The 20,046-nt window shown below is 35.1% G+C and overlaps 1 protein-coding gene across 1 annotated transcript in view; it reads right to left on the reverse strand.

Moving 5' to 3' along the window:
• Nucleotides 1-20,046, reverse strand: part of MPDZ (multiple PDZ domain crumbs cell polarity complex component) — a 148,887-nt gene that overhangs the window by 86,203 nt on the left and 42,638 nt on the right. Inside the window, 8 exon segments of the mRNA XM_021682415.2 lie at nucleotides 6,743-6,769; nucleotides 6,771-6,908; nucleotides 9,272-9,388; nucleotides 11,090-11,299; nucleotides 12,656-12,841; nucleotides 14,662-14,826; nucleotides 15,700-15,846; nucleotides 18,288-18,397. Coding sequence (XP_021538090.1) covers nucleotides 6,743-6,769; nucleotides 6,771-6,908; nucleotides 9,272-9,388; nucleotides 11,090-11,299; nucleotides 12,656-12,841; nucleotides 14,662-14,826; nucleotides 15,700-15,846; nucleotides 18,288-18,397 — 1,100 coding nt within the window.

The raw sequence follows: 20,046 nt of genomic DNA on the forward strand, positions 1-20,046 counted from the left end.
TGATGATTAAAGAACAAACAATAAAAAATCACAGCCAGAGTTACATCAATGTATTTTGCAAGACCATTTCTTAATGAATAACTAGTGGAAAACAAAACACAATATAATTTTCATTACTCAAGAAGTATTAGCAAACATACAAATTCTTCTCTTAGCTGACATTCTGCATATCTTTATTTTTATAAATGCTTTTGTATGCCTTTCCTGCAGATCATGTATGTCATGTTCAAGTGGGTTATACTTGTACTATATATTGTACATGAGATCATTTAGATACAATATTATGTTCTGTTCACAAATAAAATTATAGTTCAATCCACACAGGAAAGCAAGTAACATCTACTTTCAAATCTTAAAGAGTAGTTCATTTTCAATCAGTATGAAGTTCCTCTGTAAGATCAAGAACGTAAAGAGAATATTGATTCTGATTTATAAGAATCTCCAAGGAAAAGTTATTTTGATAGGCATTTCTAGGTATTTAAGGAGAACAGAAAGCTATGTAGTTCAAATTATTATAGGGAAAACTTTCATAAATATTCTGCAAGATAAACAAAGGGAATACTAAGAAGGTGTATAATAAGATGTAGGCTCTAATCTAGGCTCTCTTACATCATAACAGAACCTCTCTTGACTTATTTAATTTCTAAAATTCCCCGAAACGCTAAAATTCTAGTTTGACATATATGTATACATCTATTTACAACAGATATATTCTATCACTTATGTGCTTTGGGCAAGCAGTTGCTCCATCAACTGCTATTGAATAAACATATGTTTGTCCTACAATTCTCTTATTAATATTTTTAAAGTATGAAAGCAGCATATGGATACATTATCATCAGAAAAGATTCAAGCCATGCAGGTATATATATGTGTGTACATATAGAGTATAATATGAAAGCTCTCCCTATGAGTCCTACTTCCATTTTTTCCCTGGTAGAAATAGCTGGAATCAGCTGAATGTCTATCAGAATTTTTTATTCATTTGCATACTAAATATGTACAAGTACAAATACACACTCACATATACATGCAGTTATACATTTTTAAAACATTAATTAAGTAGAATGTTTTTACTTTCTTTTTTGAGGTATCTTTATATCTAGACATGAGAGATTTCCATGTCAGTAAATAAACGTCAACCCCAATCTTCTTATGACCACAAAACTACTCCTAAGTCTGAAGGGCCCTGGAGTACAGACTCTGGAGTGCATGTTCAGACGCTCACTGCACCACTAGCATCCTCTGTGCCTTGGTCCCTTCATCTATTAATTGCAGAACATAAAAATAATTCAGGACTATTGGGAGGACAGAGAGAGTTAATACCACAAAGTACTAAATAACATATCTGACTTAACAGAAAATACCCAATAACTGTTAGCCATTACTGTTATTTTTATTACACATCTTTGTGCATGTGAGAAAATTTATTTAGTATAAACTCCTAAAATTATGGGCCAAATAATACGGGCATTTAAAATATTGGTACATATTGCCAAATAGTCTTCCAATTTCTCTCACAAAAATTTGGGACTACCTGTGAACTAATCTTGCCAACCCTAAATTAGTTTGGTAATTTGATCTGAAAGAAACATATTCTAATAAATATAAACCTTAGCATTTACTATGCATGTCCCTGACAATTAATGAGGACATGCCATTTATATATCTCCTGTCAACATTCTCTTCATATATTATACCCAACTTTTCATCAGGGGGTTTCCACTTGTTCCTGTCATTGATATACTCTGAGGTAAAGTCTGTAATATATACCACAAGTATTTCCCCAGCCTGTTACTTATCTTTTCAGTTTGTACATTATATAGATATATTTGCAGAAATTAAATTATTTATGTAATCAAGAATTCTTTATGTAACTCTTTATGAAATTCTTTACATAATCAAATTTGTCAAAATTTTCTGTGCTACAGAGTTTCAAAAGTTGCTTAACAAGTCCTTCCACACAAAGAAAATGAAATGCTTTCTAGTATTTTTCTTCTGTTTTATAAATGCTTTCTTTTCAGATTCAGTTCTAATCCTTCTAGAATTTATTTCAGGGTGTGGTGTGATATATGGATCTCTTTCTATTTTTTTCTAGAAGGGTAATCAATTTTTCCAACAGAGTTAATTACATTCCTCTTATCAGCATAAGTTATCTCTCTGGAATTATCAAATATTCCTGGTACAAAGAATTGAGGCAAGTGGGAATATCGTACAAGCCAGGAACATTGTTAGACTCTTCAGGAACAACGACAGGAAACCATCATCCTCCACATTGCTGGAACCTAGACAATAACCTGTTGGCCCATTCACCCAAATTTGATGACTTTGTTCTAATGAAAAATAACAATGCACTTACTACAGAATTAGCTTCTGTATTACTAAATTAATTATAATATTTAGCAGTATATCATCTTCCCCAGGCCTCAAATAAAGATAACAATTAAAACTGCTTTTCATCACAAAAGGAGGTCAAGCCGCCCTTGTTAGCTAGGGTTTACTATAAATCGTGTGACAGAAATTTCCATGCATTATTCATAAAGGAGTTAACACAGACACATAGAAAAGAAAGAGCTAATCAACACAGCAGACAACATACGCCTACTTCAGAAACGTTTCTGGTTGCTGAACAACCAACTGAGTTTTATTTTTAAAAGTCTTAGGGATCTAAAAGAAAAGCAGTTCTTCCCTTGTAAGATATTCAAAAAGAACTCTATAATTTCCCAGTGCAACTTGGTACCTAAACTGAAGTCTTGCAAAAATCCACATTAACACGTGCCTCTACTTGATATATTCTTTTTTTTTTTTAAAGATTTTATTTATTTATTTGACAGAGAGACAGTGCAAGAGAGAGAACAAAAGCAGGGGGAGTGGGAGAGGGAGAAGCAGGCTTCCTGCTGAGCAGAGAGCGCGATGCAGGGCTCGATCCCTGAACCCTGGGATCATGACCTGAGCCGAAGGCAGACGCTTAACAATTGAGCCCACCCAGGCGCCCCTCTACTTGATATATTCTTGTTCGCCGGAAAAAAAAAAAAAAAAGAGAGAGACAGGTTAAATAAAAATGTCAAATACACTTGAAAAGAGCTGTTTAAGGGTGATGAGTAAGTTAGGATGATACCTGGGCACGCTATTTACCCAGATGATTTATTTATATAGACTAGCCAAGTATTGAAACACTCACTGGACACAACCTGATCTTCTTCATAAGCGGTCTACCACAGAAACCCTTCCACACTGTGGGAAAACATACTAAAAGCACAGCCACTTCAACTTACTGTCCTTTTCCCACTCTTTCTGAGATAAGGTATAGTACTTCCTCTGATGTTTGTGTACCGACCCTACTGAGCAAAAAAGGGACTTCTTTTATACTTTGAGAGCTTGCAGTTTTGTCACCAAGACTTCCACAATCACTCTCATCATCTTGACTAGAGTGATTTCATTAGTTTTTGACACTAACTGTTTCTCCAAAAAAAGAAACAAGCAAACATTTTAAGCATGGGTGTGAAGGCAGCAATATTGATGCTACAGAATGACAGTAGGTAGAGATCTCTAGGAACAGGTAGATTTTTTTTTTAAATCATGGAATCCACTGGCTATGTTTTGTGTGCAAGGTGCAAGGAGGGGCTTCTAGCTTGACAAACACTGAGTTCAACTTGCACTAGAATCAATAGCATTTCCTAGTGGACCAATATGAGGAACGAAGGACATGCACCAAACTGGTAGTCATTTCATCCCTGAAGCGACAGTGAGTGTGAATATACAACGGAGGGTGGGGCTTGGGAGTGTGGATAAGGAGTAGACGGGGAGACTCATTACATAAATAATCTTTATTGGGTGTATTTAAAAATCCAAAACAGAAAAAAATAAATGAAAGCATCTTCTCCCCAAAACCATGTTGAGCTTTTAAACAGAAGTCTACAAGCGTTTAAGTTTGGAAAACAATTATTTCTGCATTTTGTTGTCTTTAAGGGTGACAAGGAAAGGGGGATAAAAAGAAAAAAATTTAAACCTACAACAATGAGAAAACCCACTGGGTTTTTGCCTTTAAAATTCACATCTCAATGACTTGCCTCTATTAGTCCAAATGCCATAGAAGTAGCTCTACAGTATTTTTCAGATTCTTGAGTAATGGTTATTTTCCTTAAATGATAATTAATCAAATTAAGTGAACACCACTCCTTAAAAAAAATCAGAATGGTCTCCCAGATGGGAGAATTTTGGACAAAGGAGTTCCAACATATGCCTAGGAGCCTTTGGTATCTAAGCTGCTGTCAGGCCCACACTCTGCTTTTAGGAGTCAGGCCTCCCTCCTATGATGAGTCCCAGCTCTGGGTGATTAGTTCTTAAAACTTCTGGCAGTGTACCTGACCAAGATCAAAAATTTCTCATTAAGGTAAGAAGAAAGGTGAAATTATCTGTGCATTTTCAACCACCAAGATTATTACGTATCTAGCAAAGTCAAAAACCTAGGAATCACTGAGATCCTCAAACTCAATTTTACACTTCTTTAAATCAGTATGGAGGCTTCTCTGTCTTAAATATCTTACAAGATTTTATGTTATCAATTAGAGGGTTCCAAAGTGAGCGCACTCTTAAGAAAAATGGCCAGAAAAAAAATGGCCAGTTCTAAATTCCATAACAAATTGCCATTCTGTCTTTTTAAAATAAATTTAGTGCAAAGAAATAGGAAAATGAATACATCATCTAATTTTTTATTTACACATAATCTTCTGGTAAATATCTTGGTGCTATAAAGACACCACAAAACAAAAACAAAAATAAAAACAATGTTGCAGAGATTTACCAGGATGCAGAAACAGTCCTACTTTCTAAGAAAACTGAAAGTACACACAGTAGTTTCAGTGTGTTTTAAAACATCCTCATTAATGTCTTCTTTGTTGTTTTGTAGTTTAAATATTTCAGTTGATAGGCCAGCTTGCCAAAATCTGCTTCAACAAAAGAGTAAACTGCTCAAGAAAAAAAAAAAAAAAAGGCAAATAGACTTCAGTAAGCCAATATGTTGTGCTGCATACAACCAGCATTTGCCCTGTAAAATACATGCTTCTCAGTATGCAGATTGTGTAATCCCTTTAAGTAACAATTACTAAGTTAAACAATGCAATCTGTCCCACTGGCAAGAAGCAGTGCGCTCTGCTGTGGATTAGGAGAGTCCATTAGGAGATGAACTCAGCTTCCAGCCCCAAGGCCAGTAAAGCCTGAACACGTTCCAGACAGGACGCAGGCACACAGATAGTCTCAGGTGTGGCGAGAGAGGAGCAGCTGCTCCATTCAAGATTATACCTTGCAAACCAATTCAAGGAGATTTCCCAGCATCATTTGCAAGGATAACAGGTGCACCCTGAACATAAAAGAAAATGCTTTGAAAAGGTTCTGGCCAAAAAATTACTTGTTAATCAGAAAAGGAGGAAAACTGTGCTAGACCTGTGGAAAGTCTATTTTCCATCTTATTCAAAAATGCAGATTTCCTTCCTGCTGAATTTAATTTATATGGAAAATATATATTTCATGTATTTAAGAAAGTTACTGTCTAGTGGTTTTATCTTGATTTTTAATGTTTATTTGTGGTATATTTCCAACACGGAAGAATAAAGAAATTATATCCATACATGAACTCTTTGCCCAGATGTTAACATTTTGCCATATTTTCTTCAATCTCTCTTTCCTCGTAAAAGGATATAATGTATTACAGTTACAGCCGAATTCCCATGCTTCCTTCTTTCTCAAAGAATAACTTCTTTCCTGAAGTTGAAAAAAGTCATTCCTACACATTTTTGGCTTTTTTAATACACATACTCACACACACATTCATAAAATACACTGAACTCTTTTGTGTATTTGTATTTGTATTTCTAGAAAATATATAAAAAAAAAAAAAAACTCCAACAAATCAATAGGAAGACAGACAACACAATATAAAAATTGCCAAAAGACACGAAGAGGTCACTGACACAAGTGAAAACTGAAGGACCAATATATGAAACAGTGTTCAACCCCACTAAAAAGCAGAACTTCAAATGCAAATAGTAAGATACCATTTCATGCCCAAAAGATTGGGTAGGTTTTAAAATATTACTTACTAAGCATTATAAAGTACATCACCAAGAAAATGAAGAAGAGTTGGGGCATTTATGCCAATAATCTATTTCTAAAATATACATGGCACAGATATGTCAAACAGTAACTAAAGTCTTCATTCATATCCAGAGACTTAACTATACTTTGCCATTCACTGTGATTTCTATATAAAGTATTTTTGGCATCATTTTATATAAAAATATGACAGTATTAAATTTATCTTGCTAGTAAATACTAAATTAATGCAAGAAATATTTTACTATCCAACTCTGCGTGAAAATCAATTTTAAAACCATTAAGAAAATAAAGTAATCCTCATGATTTTTCTAAAGCAGACACAGCTAAATACACAATTTGAGAAATACATTTCATTGAAACTTTTCTATCATATAAATCCTACTCAAAGCCTTGGACCCTTGTCTCTCTTGTTCTGTACAACAGATCCTAGATTTAAATAGTACCTAGTGGTCTGAAAGATGCTCAATCAACACTACCCAAATGGAACTACACTTTAATCTGATAATGAATCCAAGACTGGAAAAACGTAACGCCTCTACCATACTACTCCCACCATCCCCCATAAACACTGACCTCTAGAGAATTACACACAAGGCTCTCCTGTAAATAAAATGCAATTCCTTCGTACCTTGGGAGGAGAAGATGGAAGGGGGGGGACCGTAGTTCAGGCCATCACTACAAGCACTTCCATGAAGAGATAAAATAGAGGCTTGAGTGGAGTAGATACTGTCATTATCAGGAGAGTACTGAGACTCCAGTGTCGATTCGTCTAAGGCGGCCTCATTTGTGTCCACCTAGGAATCAAAACGATAATATCAGCTGCAAATTCTGGTTACGTGTATGCCAAGTCTCCACTTGAGACTAAAAAGCATACCGGCATTCACCCTATCTTCAGCATGACCTCTTCACCCTCTTCAACACATCAGAGACTGACTAAGGCACCGGAATGAGGACAGACTGGTGCCAGCAGTTCCTATTCCAGCAATGAAAGGACAACGGTAACAATTAACAAAGGGCCTGGATCTGTTTGAAGTTTAAGTGGTTCCATAAATTAAGGAAAATACTTACTTTTTCTAGTTCACGTTATTTTTTAAGACCACCTGCCCAACTCCTAGAATTTTATAATAAAATGAATAAGGTCAACACCTTTCCTATTCAACTAAAATAAACTATTATTCAGCAAGGCAGCTAGGCAATTACCTATTTTTAAAGCTCACTAAACAATGTATTTTAAGTTATTTTTTTAAAGCGGGCTCCACATCCAGCATGGAGCCCAATGAGGGGCTTCAACTCATGACCCTGAGATCAAGACCTGAGTTGAGATCCAGAGTCAGATGCTTAACTGACTGAGCCACTCAGGCACACCTATTTTAAGTTATTTTAAACTAGATTTTAAAAACCTTTCAAGTTGCAGATTCGGAATTTGCTGGTGATCATCAGAAACCAAAAAGAGTATTTGTGATTTCATACTGAAATTATACTAACAGACAAGGGGCCTAATGATGGTTGTGGGGAAGCTATGAAGTTGTAAACTCCTATTCTTGGAAAACTCATATAAAGTAGAACATTTCACTATATATTATCTAAAACACCTAATACTATCTTCTGTGGCAGAACCAAGTGAAAGAATCAACTCATGAGGAGCTTAAAGCTCTATTTATAATTCACTACAGTTACACCTTAGAATAGATAGAACTAACATAAATACTACCCTTCTCTGATACTATCGGCATTTTCTGTTTTGATGGCAAAATCCTATGTGTTCTACTTCTTTGTGATTTCAATTTGTTTTGCCAGGAGAATTATAACATTATACCAGGTCACATTCTTGCAAAAACATGCTAAGAATACACGCCATTTCCAAGTGACCCTCTCTCTAATAATGTATTTTAAATACATGTTCAAATTCACTAGTGAATTACTTTGTAGAGGTTTACCCTTCACAAATGTTTATCATGTACAACAATCTAGACAGTAAATACTTCACATCGCTATCTAGGCAGGTGGCATTAACTAAGCTTTGTGTCATGGATTGTTAATTATATTGTAATGTGATATTATTGTATTTATTATAATATACACCAAAACTTTCTAAAAGACAATGTCAGGAGCTGGTTAATTGAAAAATATTAACAAGAAAAACTGATCTCCCAAAAATTAGGACCATCAAAATCAAAGAAATAATTCATACTCTGTTCTCAAGCAAGATGTGCACAACTGATTATAAGTACATAATGGAGAAAGCCATGGGTTCTAAACCTCACTCTCTATTCTGATACACTGAAACAAGGATTTCAAAAGCTGGGCATATCCTTTCTAGTCACACTGGGCATTATTTGCCAAAAAGGAAAGTTAGGCCAGGAACCTGGCTTTAATAGGAGTAATGGAATAGGATGTACAATTTGTTATATTTATGTTGTATAAACATCACATGTTTACTTATATCTGGTGTTTAGCTTTATATCTTAATTATTGCTATAGTATTGTCTCTTCTACCAGACAGTGAGGTTCTTGGGAGCAAGATGCATGCATTTATTCATCAAAGTGGTCTCCAGTGGGCCACAAATACATTTACTCTAATGAATGATTTTATATAGATCAAGTAAAAATAAAATTTTAATTTAAAATTTTCCAGTAAATCAGTGATGTTTATTACATTTTGTAATTTTAGAAAACATGGGTTTTGACTATTTTGGAGGCTTTTGTGTTACTTAATAACTGAACCAATTTATGTGGCTTTCATATTATTTGTATTGAATGGAAAAAATACAGTTGTAAGTTCCCTTATTAAAAGGTAGCCAAAACAACTGATTAGCTGAAAACAGCTAAATAATGCCTAGAAATGGCCCAAGTATGAAATCAGAGCAAACGACTGCTTCAACAATTTTTGGTATGATGTAAAGATTAATTCTACTAGTTGTCAGAATGCTTTGCTAACTGAATTGCTTCCCTAAGTCCAACAAATAGTTTTCACACATGTTACGGTTTTTCTTCCTATTTTGAACTATGAGAACCACTAGAGTTGAAATGAAAATGTTTGGTTTTCCAAAACATTATGAACAAAGAGTATACAGTAAGATTTTAGAATATTTTGGAAGGAAAAACATAAGACACGTAAGATTTCTGAAAGAAGACTTGATACGTTGTGGCCACTAACCAGAGCCAAGTCAGCCCTGAAGAGGGCTCTGTCAGCCAGCCCTTCCTCCTTGCAGGAGTGTGGTGGGTGGAGAAAGGAATCCTCCTTAGCAGAAACATACCCTTCTTCTGGTGAAAGCTGCAGGGAGAAGGAGGCTCAGTGCTTGAGGATGAGTTTGAGGGAGAAGAGCAAAGAGGGAAGGAAGGAAAGGTGGGGGGGGGCGATAGAAGAAGACAAGTAAGGAGAAGAGAGGGAAAAAATGGGAATGTTTTCAAATGATAACATATGACTTAGACATAGAATGATGAACATGAAATATGATAAATATTCATATTTAATGTTTTTATTTGTTAAGATACAACAAGGACATTCTTCTAATACCAATACATCATCTGTTAGATGAAAATCCCTTCTAAATTTTTCATTCTCCTTATAAAAGATCATCAAAATCAATAATTTTTAAATATTATACAATAATCTTCTGGTCAGTTTTATCTGCCAAATATTCTGGCTAAATAATGACTTCTTAATATAAAAATAAGTAAGGCACCTTTTAGGTGTTAAGATATAAAAGAAGTTGCAGGGGAAAAAAAAACATTAAAAAGGAAGGATCATCTTCTCTCTGTCATCCCTTACTAGAATATCATTTTAAAGAATGTGATTTACTTGATAAGGAATGTCAGAGAACCCTACAGTGGAGTCTCTCAATTGAGCATAGCTTAAAAAACAGCAAAAAAAAAAAAAAAAACTCTACAGGTACAGAATCTACTTAAATTACATTCCTAATCTATTATATTGCAACCTTAATCACACTGACAGAAAACCTAACATATTTATTCTAATCTCAAATAAAATAGCCTAAAATAGATTGTCTTGCCTACATCACCCTGCATCAGCAACACATGCAGAACTTCTCTCCTTTCCTCCGTTGTCATAAATATATTTTCATAGGTTACCAAAATTCTTTGTGGAGTACAAAGTGAGGCATGAAAATCTACCATTGCAAATGTATTAAAACAAAGCTTACTATTTGAACAAATTCTTTCATGAAGTCAACAAATTGTTATTTGATGTTTATGCAAATGTACCTATGTGTTTGTGTTTTCTTAAGAAAAGGTGTATTTGCCCTTTGCCTTAAAAATATATTTATACATTAAAAAAGTCCCATAAATATTGAGAATGTCTCTCTTACTTGCAATTCAGTGATAAGTGCTATGTTGTAATCACTACACCTAATAAACATACTGACATTATGTAGCATGAACTGATTAGTTGTTTTTAATACCGCACTAATTAATGACAGGAGGGTGATTGCCTCCCAGGAGAAGAGCCACAAGCTGATGAACCCACTGTGAAAAGTTCAGTTTCTTGCTCTGCAGTAATTAGATAAGAAATGTGTTGAAATCAACAGAATGCAGGACCTTAAACCACACTGACAGAGATTCTACTTTATTCCACTATAATTAAAGATTGCACTGTTAGTTGTGAATGCTATTAATTTCTCTAATACCCTACTATATTGGTATAGACATTTTAAGGCATATTTCTTTTAAAATATTCAATTCTATATTCATCATGACCTTATTATCCAATAAAAAAGATCAAAAGCATACTATGAAAGCATAATTTAAAGTTATAAATTTATTTCTGAATCTCGTTTTCTTTCCTTTATTCTTTTAAAAACTATTACTCAAAATTAAATCTTTACACTCACACAGCCAATAACCATACCAAAAGTCATGATTCACTCATGAGAACACCTTCTGAAGCTAAAAGTAACCCTAAAAGCCATTTTGTTTACAAACTGAAAAAGAAAATCAATAAAATCCAAATTCTTACAGGTAACGGTTTAGCAACTCCGATTCTCACAGATCCTGCTGGCGCACCCTTCAGAGCCTGCACAGCTTCTTCAAGACTGCTGTTTTCCAAGTTAACATCATTGACAAACATGAGTCTATCTCCAGGAAGAAGTCGACCATCCTTTTCGGCAATGCCGCCAGGCACCAAAGAACGAATTACAATCACAGTGCTTGCTGGATCAATGGGATCCTGAAAGAATGGGGGAGGGAAAAAAATAAATAAAAAAGAAGGTAGCTCCTTTCTATTGAAAAAATGTTTTTATAGATTGGCTACTGAGTTATAATGGATGGGTAATTGTTTCAAGTGCCTCAAAAAAGAATTTTCATGCAACACGTCTAAACGAATTATCTAGGTAAAGGCTATCTCCATTTTGAAGAGTTTATGAAGAGTTCCCCTAAAGGATGGCATCCTTAAGTACCAAGTTGTTCCTGAGTAGACCACTTCAACTGTACAGATCACTGTAAAATTATAATTTTAATTTCTGATAAATTGTCCAATCTTACAACTGTCTTCTGAGGCTGGACATCAGATACAGGAATTACTGACAATAGCATTTGTTTGTTTGTTTTTGAAAGATTTATTTATTTGACAGCGAGAGACTACAAGTCGGCGGGGGGGGGGGGAGCAGGGAGAGGGAGAAGAAGACTCCCCGCTGAGCAAGGAGCCTGATGCGGGGCTCGATCCCAGGGCCCCGGGATCATGACCTGAGCCGAAGGCAGACACTTAACCGACTGAGCCACCCAGGTGTCCCTACAACAGCATTTGTTAAATAGGATGTTACTATTGTGGGACATCAGTAGATGTGAGTGTACTAGAAGGTCAGGCCTATCTTTCTGAAATGAAGAAAAACAGAAAGAGTCCATATAGTATGTGATGATGCAGTGTTTTCAGATACACAGCAACCTTAATATTAGAAAACAAGGATCCACAATCAAGCGCTATAAACAACACAGCTCCTAGGAGTCACTGGAGATGGCTCTCTGGTCCAGTCTTAATTAATGAGGAGGCTCTCTCACATATGCATAAGCATTTCCTCAGTTACCCAGCACAGAGTGCAAGGCAGGGTAAGGATGCTACACTTGACCAGTTTAAGTTTCTTCATAAATTTAGTCATTTAGTCAAATGACAAGAATCCATTTTCAATTAGAACTCTATAATTCACTACAGACAAAAGAAATAAGTATTTAATACTTTAAGTCTTACCACTGAAATATGAACTATCAATTATGAGCACGGAAATAAAAATAATTTAGACATACTCCCCAAATAACAAAAAAACTGTATTTCTATGATATTCCTAAAATGTATTTTGTATGTTCTTCAAATTTTCAAGAGCTGAAATCTAGAAAGAGTTCAACGAACTCAATGTTAAAAGAAATGCTTCATGATAAATAAACCATATATATTATTATTTTAGAAGATTTGCTAGAAACAAGGAAATGTCTTTGATAACTCTGAAATATTAACTGCTTTTTCTCTTATCTACAATATACCTTGAATATATATCATCTTTTAAAAAAAATTGTTAAAAATGGACATATTTACCTGATAATCTAAAATGCTAAAACCAAGTCCTTTGTTTCCTTTCTCCAGCTCGATATGCTGCACATCAACCTCCCACATGGCCAAAGGTCCTTGAACCTCCTCCGCATTCTGACCCGCCTCGGTCATCGTCAGCACAGGGTCCTCAGTCTCCGAGGACCCAGTGAACTCGCCCAGATCTACATGAGGCTGCGTAACAGACCACACAGCTCTTATTTCAGGGGCACTAGACCAACAGACACATACCAACACCACAAGGAGAGGGAGAGTCCCAGCATCTGTCCAGAACAAACCACTCACAAATAAAAGGAGCAAGAGCTTATCATGAAACTTTTACAAATTAAGGTAGTAATTACTGAAGGTTGTTAAAGAAGCAGAAATACCTAACATGGAACAGGCATTAAAAATGTATGGTTCAAAGGTCTCCTATAAAAATACACAAGGATTGTATCTCAGCAGCATGACTGTGGGTGGTTTTCACTTTTTTTCATCAGTGTCTGAGTCACCTCTGTAGTCAGAAAAAAAAAAAAACTGTAAATCTACTTTGATATTAAAGAAAAAATTCTTATGATATATAACAATTCAAGAGGAAATGGCTCTATGTAAATGTACTCTCTGCAAACAAAGGTTCTCAAATGTTGTGACTTGTGCACATGATTATTTCATTAATAAATTAGCATGCACAATAGCAAGACAAGATCTGAAGTCGGATTAGTCTGGGCTTAAAGACCAGGTCTATGATTTCTTAACTGTGTTGCCTTGAGCAATATTCTTAACCTGAATTTCACAGTTACCCATTTGATAGAATTGTTACGAATTAAATGAGATAACATTTATAAAGCACTCAGCACAAAAATAGGAATACAAAATGTTGGCTTCTTTCAGCAAAAATAAAGTGAATCTAAGTTAACTCAGTTTTCTTCATCTGTATGAACATATCAAATTTCAGAAAGACATGTTTTTGATGATGAAATTCTAGTTTATATACTATCTTTGCTGTTAATTATTACACATCCTAGGACCATGGATACAAATCTGTCCACCTGCTTTATTGTAATAATCCCATGTAGAACACATAAAAAATGTGTATGGACATGTATGGTGATAGAGTGAGTTCTACACAATTTGGAATTATGTCTCTTATTTAACCTACTCCACTCATATGAATATTACATTCTTCAAAGCTTTCAAAATTCTTCTACTGTACTGATTCCTGCAGTATAATGTAAGTCAAGTTCTAGCATCATATCTCATTATACCTTAAATGAGATTTGACTAGACCGCAAATTATGTGAAGTCCAAATCTTAACTTTAGGTATCTATTATGAGTCCTCAGAAAAGCTGATGCACTCTATTTCTTGACATTTTGATGTGAATAAAAAAGAATAAGCAAACAGGAAAATGGGAGGTCTGAATGTCACAGAATATTATCTGACATGCAGTACTATGACCTCAAATTGTTCAGATTTAAAAAGTACAAAAATATGCAAGTAAGATCTAAAATCACAGAGAGGATGTGTCCATCCATACGTTAGCTATTTACAGAGCAGTAACCATGTGCCAGGCATTAAGTATCTTTTGTTTACCACATTTGTACTACATACTATTTACATCAGTTTTCTCTTATATAAATGGGCACATTATGAGTATATTTTTCATAGGGATACTATAAATAAATTATACAAGCATAAAGGGTGCCATAATATCTAATATCATTATATAAACTTATTTGAACAACAGAACAACCCTCTGAAGACAGGCACTATGATGTAGATTTTACAGAGGAGAAAAGTGAGATTCAGAAAGATGAAGTGATTTGCCCAAGGTCACAGAGTTAGTAAGTGCCGAGCCTGACTCAAACCCACGTTTGTCTGACTCCAAGGTCTTTCCTACAAGCCACTGATTTTGAGGAAATCAAATGCCAAATGAAAGAAAAAAAAGGCTTAAAATTTTTTAGAATGCCATTTAGACTTTCCATTATTTATTCTGGCTAGTCTCAAACCTGATACCTTTTCTGTCAGTTCAATATCACATAAGTCCAGGCTCTCCAACCCTGACTGGCTGGTGGGTGGCACGGTTCGTCGACAGCACACCATTGTCACTTCTATTGGCAGTTCTTTTAAAATATTCACCACATCTTGGTGATTTTCCCCAAGCAAAGTTATGCCATTCACCTGTGCAAAAAGAGAAGTTGCTCAAGAAAGAACATTTCAAAATAGGAGTACTCTTTTGAAACCAATCTTTTATTAAATAAATATGAATTTTACGATGGTGTTTACCATAGTTCTACTGTGCTCAGAACTAGTTACCTACAGTAGTATGATCCAGAACAATGTTAGAGTTGTGTTGGAAATGGGACTTTTAAAGCACTCAGAAAAATCACCATCGTTCACCCCTGTTTCATGTGCCAGAGTAGTAGTTTGGAAAGGGAGAAGTAATAAAAAAAATACCCAGGGATGAAGGGAAAAGGAACAGATTATTCTACAAATTGACATTTTATATCACTAAGTGAAAAAATCAAAATGGAAAACAGTACATATTGTATGCCAGTATGCTTTTAAAAGTGGGGGAAAGGATATATCCAAATTTTCTTAGCTCTTCATTAAACATATTGGGAAGACTGCAGAGTATCCAATGTAACAGTAGTTACTTAATGAAAGGTGATGAGAACTGGCTGGATTAGCACAAGAAAGAGACTGTTCAGGGTATCTCTATGTTCTTTGTGATTCTGAAACATGTGAAAGTGACACCTGGTCTAAAAATTGAATAACTGGTTTAAATTTTTTAAAAGAAAGTTTTTATAGTTCTCTGGACTAAAACAAACAAAAACACCCAGCATGGAATTAGGTCTGAAGATCAATGTACAGACAGATTTGAAATTTCTACTTCTGGTGGATTTTTACTTGCATATCTCTCTCAAGTACCCTTTGGAGAGGAAATTTAAAATAAGAACTTACTTACTATGCATATTATTACTACACATTAAGCCTCCTGCAGCCTTTTCAGAATTTTATTTAAGGGGATGGAGGAATGGCATAGCTCCTTACTTCCAACAGCTCATCTCCACTGAAAAGTTTCCCACTGTGTCCAACAGGACCTTCGGGTAGAACAGATCGGATAAAATGATGTCCCACTGTTGCTTCCAGACTTATCCCCAACCCACTGTTCTCACTGAACTTGCTCACATGGGCCACCTGAAAGGAAAAAATCATCATGAATCTAGTATTTTTTTCACTTGTTTTTTTTTTCCTCATGTATATATTTTATGTTCACCCCCCAAAAAGTCAACTTTCTCACAAAAGCTTCAAAAATGTTATTGTGGAGCTGCAAAGCTTTGGAGCTTTGCCTCCGAAAGAGTACTGATTATCTATCAGTTTCATGAGCCAACACAAATGCAGAGGAAGGAGCCAGATGCCAGCCCCTGAGATACTGTGCAGTGCAGCACCTACAGAAACTAGTAACAGGGGGTGCCTAGATGGCTCAGTTGGTTAAGTGTCTGCCTTCGGCTCAGGTCATGATCCTGGAGTCCCAGGATCGAGTCCCGCATCGGGCTCTCTGCTCAGCGGGGAGTCTGCTTCTCCCTCTGACCCTCCCCCCTCTCATGCTCTCTCTGTGTCTCATTCTGTCTTTCTCAAATACATAAATAAATAAAATCTTTAAAAAAAAAAAAAAGGAAAAGAAACTAGTAACAGATGGAGGGTAACCTAAATGGCCACAGATTAAATCAAATGCCTGAGCTCGAACAACAGTATAGAAAAGACACATACTTAGCACTTCACTTATGTGCAAGGGACTGAGCTAACCCCATTACGTAGCTTATCTCGTGCTTCTCATAAATCATTCCAATGTCTATCCTTGTTTCCCAAATTAGGAAAATGAAGTTCAAAGAGGGTATCTTACCCAGAGTCACATAGCTATACAAGAACTTTGAAACTTATGCAGTCTGAATCTAGAGCCCACACTCCTGATCCTATGCTGGTATCAATGGACAACACTGGTCATTAAAAGTGAACCAGAGCTTCAAATAGGAGAATGAACTTATTTCCTACTGTTACATTAAATAATGAAGAATGTTAGGAAATCACCCATTTTCACAAAGAATCCAATAACTATTAAAATCAGAAGGAATACTAAAGATGATCTACTTCATCCCTTGTATTTTACAGGGATAGGGATAGAGGAACTGAGAAAAACAGCGTTTAATTAAAAAAGATATCTTTCAAATCTTGCTAATATGTGCAGGGTTATTATCAGAAGCTACATCATCCAATTTTGAATTCTACTGTGGATGAAATCCTCCTCACTCCCTAAAACCCAGTGTAAGTATCACTTCATTTGAGCAGCCCTCCAAGCCCCTCCCTGATAACGTCCATCAATCCTTCCTTCTACTATACCACTGCTCTTATGACTGCATTTAGGCTATACAGCTACATAGCAAGTAATTTAAAGTCAGATCTCTCTTACTTTTGTTTGATGAAGGCCAATAAACAGCTTGGTTCTTACCTATAGCATATTTCACCCCTGACAGATTACTGGGGGTGCCACCAAGAGACAATGTGCACAAAGGACAGCCAAGAGTTCATGGTCCTGGGTCTCACCTCTATGACAAAGTGGTTCGTTAAACAGTTCCCTTCACTATTCCATTACCACCACAGAAGTGCAGTCTCAGTGATATGTCCCAGCATGTTAACCCTACCCCATAGGAGGAATCCCCCAACCTTTCATGCTAAATTAACTACAGTTAAGCTGGACCTTATTTTATTCTTCCCTGACTTGATTAAAATGGTAAAAAGAGCTGTACTTACTACTTATTTGACTGTTAACCATCTTGAGTGTTTTAAAAAAAAAAGATCATTGTCACAAAGATTAAATGAAACACTAAGAATACTGCTTGGCACAAAGTGCTCAATAAATGCTAGTTATTATTACATGACATCTGTTCTTTGATCTCTCCTAATCTAGAGTTGTTTGAATATTATAAGCAATATGAAAAACTCTACTTAACCTAGTGTTTTATTTTTCCTTTTGAAATCCCTAAAATTTGCTGGTATACATCTCAAGATTGATAATTTGCATTACCTTTCTTAAGTCTCTTTTTAGGATAGCAGGTCATGATTGCTATATAAGGTATGAAAACTATTAATAAACATAAAACATTCACTACGGAATAAGTGGTATGAAAAGAGGATGCAGAATTAAACCCCTTAAGCAAAATAAATATGTAAGGATAGAGTGGGGAAAAAAATCCTCTTCAAATTTTATATATAAGATCATGATGATTTTTATTTTATCTTTAAGTATATTCTGTCACTCCATAAATTCCAGACTCAAGAATCAAAAAAAAAAAAAAAAATTCCTTTTGTCTAGATAATACAAATGACTGCTCAAAATATTAAAATATTGATGAATTACGAGTCCTAAAATTTTCATTCCATTTATTTCAGTTCCTTTGTTACTATCCAACTTTCTCCAACCTGAATTTTTAAATACCTCAATCATTTCGGTCTTCAAAAAAAGTCCTGGGCATTTGCTACTTCTCTAGCCCTCTTTAGGAAGATCATCTTTATTTTTGTCATGAACTTCCTGCTCAACCACAGTTACAAGTTAGGAAGTTAGGGAGGCTAAGCTAACCTACCACTATTTCATAATTAATCCCCATAATCCTTTGCCACTTTGTCAGCAGGACAGCTTCCTGTTGTTGTGCATCTTCTATGTCTTCTATCTCTGCTGACAATAACGGATAACCTGAAATAGTCAACACAATTAAGTCAGTGACAAACTACAAAAACCTCCATATTTTTACATTCTATTCCAGAGACACTGTGATCAGAACCTGTCTGTTGTAGTAAGTCTGACTTTTCACCCAGTATATGAGTTACTCTTATTTCTCTACACATTTTTTATATTAGAGTATAATTCACAAACAATATCCTATTAATTTCAGGAATATATCATAGTGATTCGATATTTCCATACATTATGAAATGATCCCCACAATAATTCTAGTTACAATCTGTCACCATACAAAGTTATTACAATACTATTGACTGTATTCCCTATGTGTACAATGTATCCCCATAACTTACTTATTTTATAACCGAAGTTTGTACATCTTAATCCCTGTCACTTACTTTGCCTGTTCCCAAACCTCCCCACTCTGGTAACCAACAGTTGTTTCCTGTACCTATGAGTCTATTTAATTTCTTTTGTTTGTTTGTTGTCTGAGGACCAGCACTAGGGTAGATGCATTAGAATCATTTAGAAGCTTTTCCTTAGTTTGTTTTAAAAAGAATTGGGGACTTCTGATTCTAAGTCTAGAGCGTCTCCTCACCCCAACCCTCCCATATGCACATTCACCAAAGCAAAGACATGATCTGGGCTTTCGAGGTGATTCCCCTACACCCATCCCTACTTTATATAAAGTTTCATGCTCTAAAACCTTTGTATTCCTTCCCACTACTCTTGATACTCACTTTAGCCTAAATAATTTCTTCACCTACTAGTGTAAAAATGGCAGAATGCAATTAACACATATGAATGCGTTACATATCACACTCCCAGGGTATTATGGCAAACACAAATAGTCCTTTAAAATAATAAAAATAAATCAAAATTTTCAACAGAAAAAAAAAACGTTAATAACGAAGTAGATACTTTAAAGAACCACAAAGCATCAATATAACTAGTGAAGGGTAGCATACACATGAAAGATCAGTCTTGGACTCTGTTCAGTGGATTTAAGTTACTAAAGCACCTAAAGCAATGTGACAGGTAAGGAAAGCACACAGCTCCCAGCCTAAAGATGGCAGTAATATTCTGGCATAATTATATAGTAAAACAATACTGCTCTAAAAAATGTTTAAACAGCTTGATGGAGTCTAGGTTTATACTGAAAGAAATCTCAGAAAGGTTTAGTAATTTCTCCATACAATTCCTTCCCAAACCAACTTCCCAATATTAAGATTTCAAATTTTTGAAAGATTGACAAGAAAAAGCCTCCCCAAACTGGACAGTTTCATTCCTAAGAGCTTATGCTTTAAAAAAGATTCTCATGTTTATTTTAAAAACACTTGGTAATTTTATTATTGCTTGCTCAATAAGATATGGACATGTTGGCTGTACTGAAGGAAGGGGATTGACATAAAACCTTGTACATAACTGATTGATTCCTAAAGGGTTTTAAAATTTTGTAAGAAAGAAAAATGTACAGCTAGAAAATACGCCAGGTGTAAATGAACTATTTTACTCTACTAGAAAAATTAATCCCATCTATATAAGGACTGAAAAGTATCTTTTTCTTTTTTGATAGTTTTTTTTTTTTTTAGTAATTTATATCCATAGAGGCTTAATCACATTCACAAAAATCATTTCTCTAAAAAACAAACAAATAATAA

Source organism: Neomonachus schauinslandi, chromosome 13, assembly GCF_002201575.2.
Source record: "Neomonachus schauinslandi chromosome 13, ASM220157v2, whole genome shotgun sequence".
Lineage (NCBI taxonomy): Eukaryota > Metazoa > Chordata > Mammalia > Carnivora > Phocidae > Neomonachus > Neomonachus schauinslandi.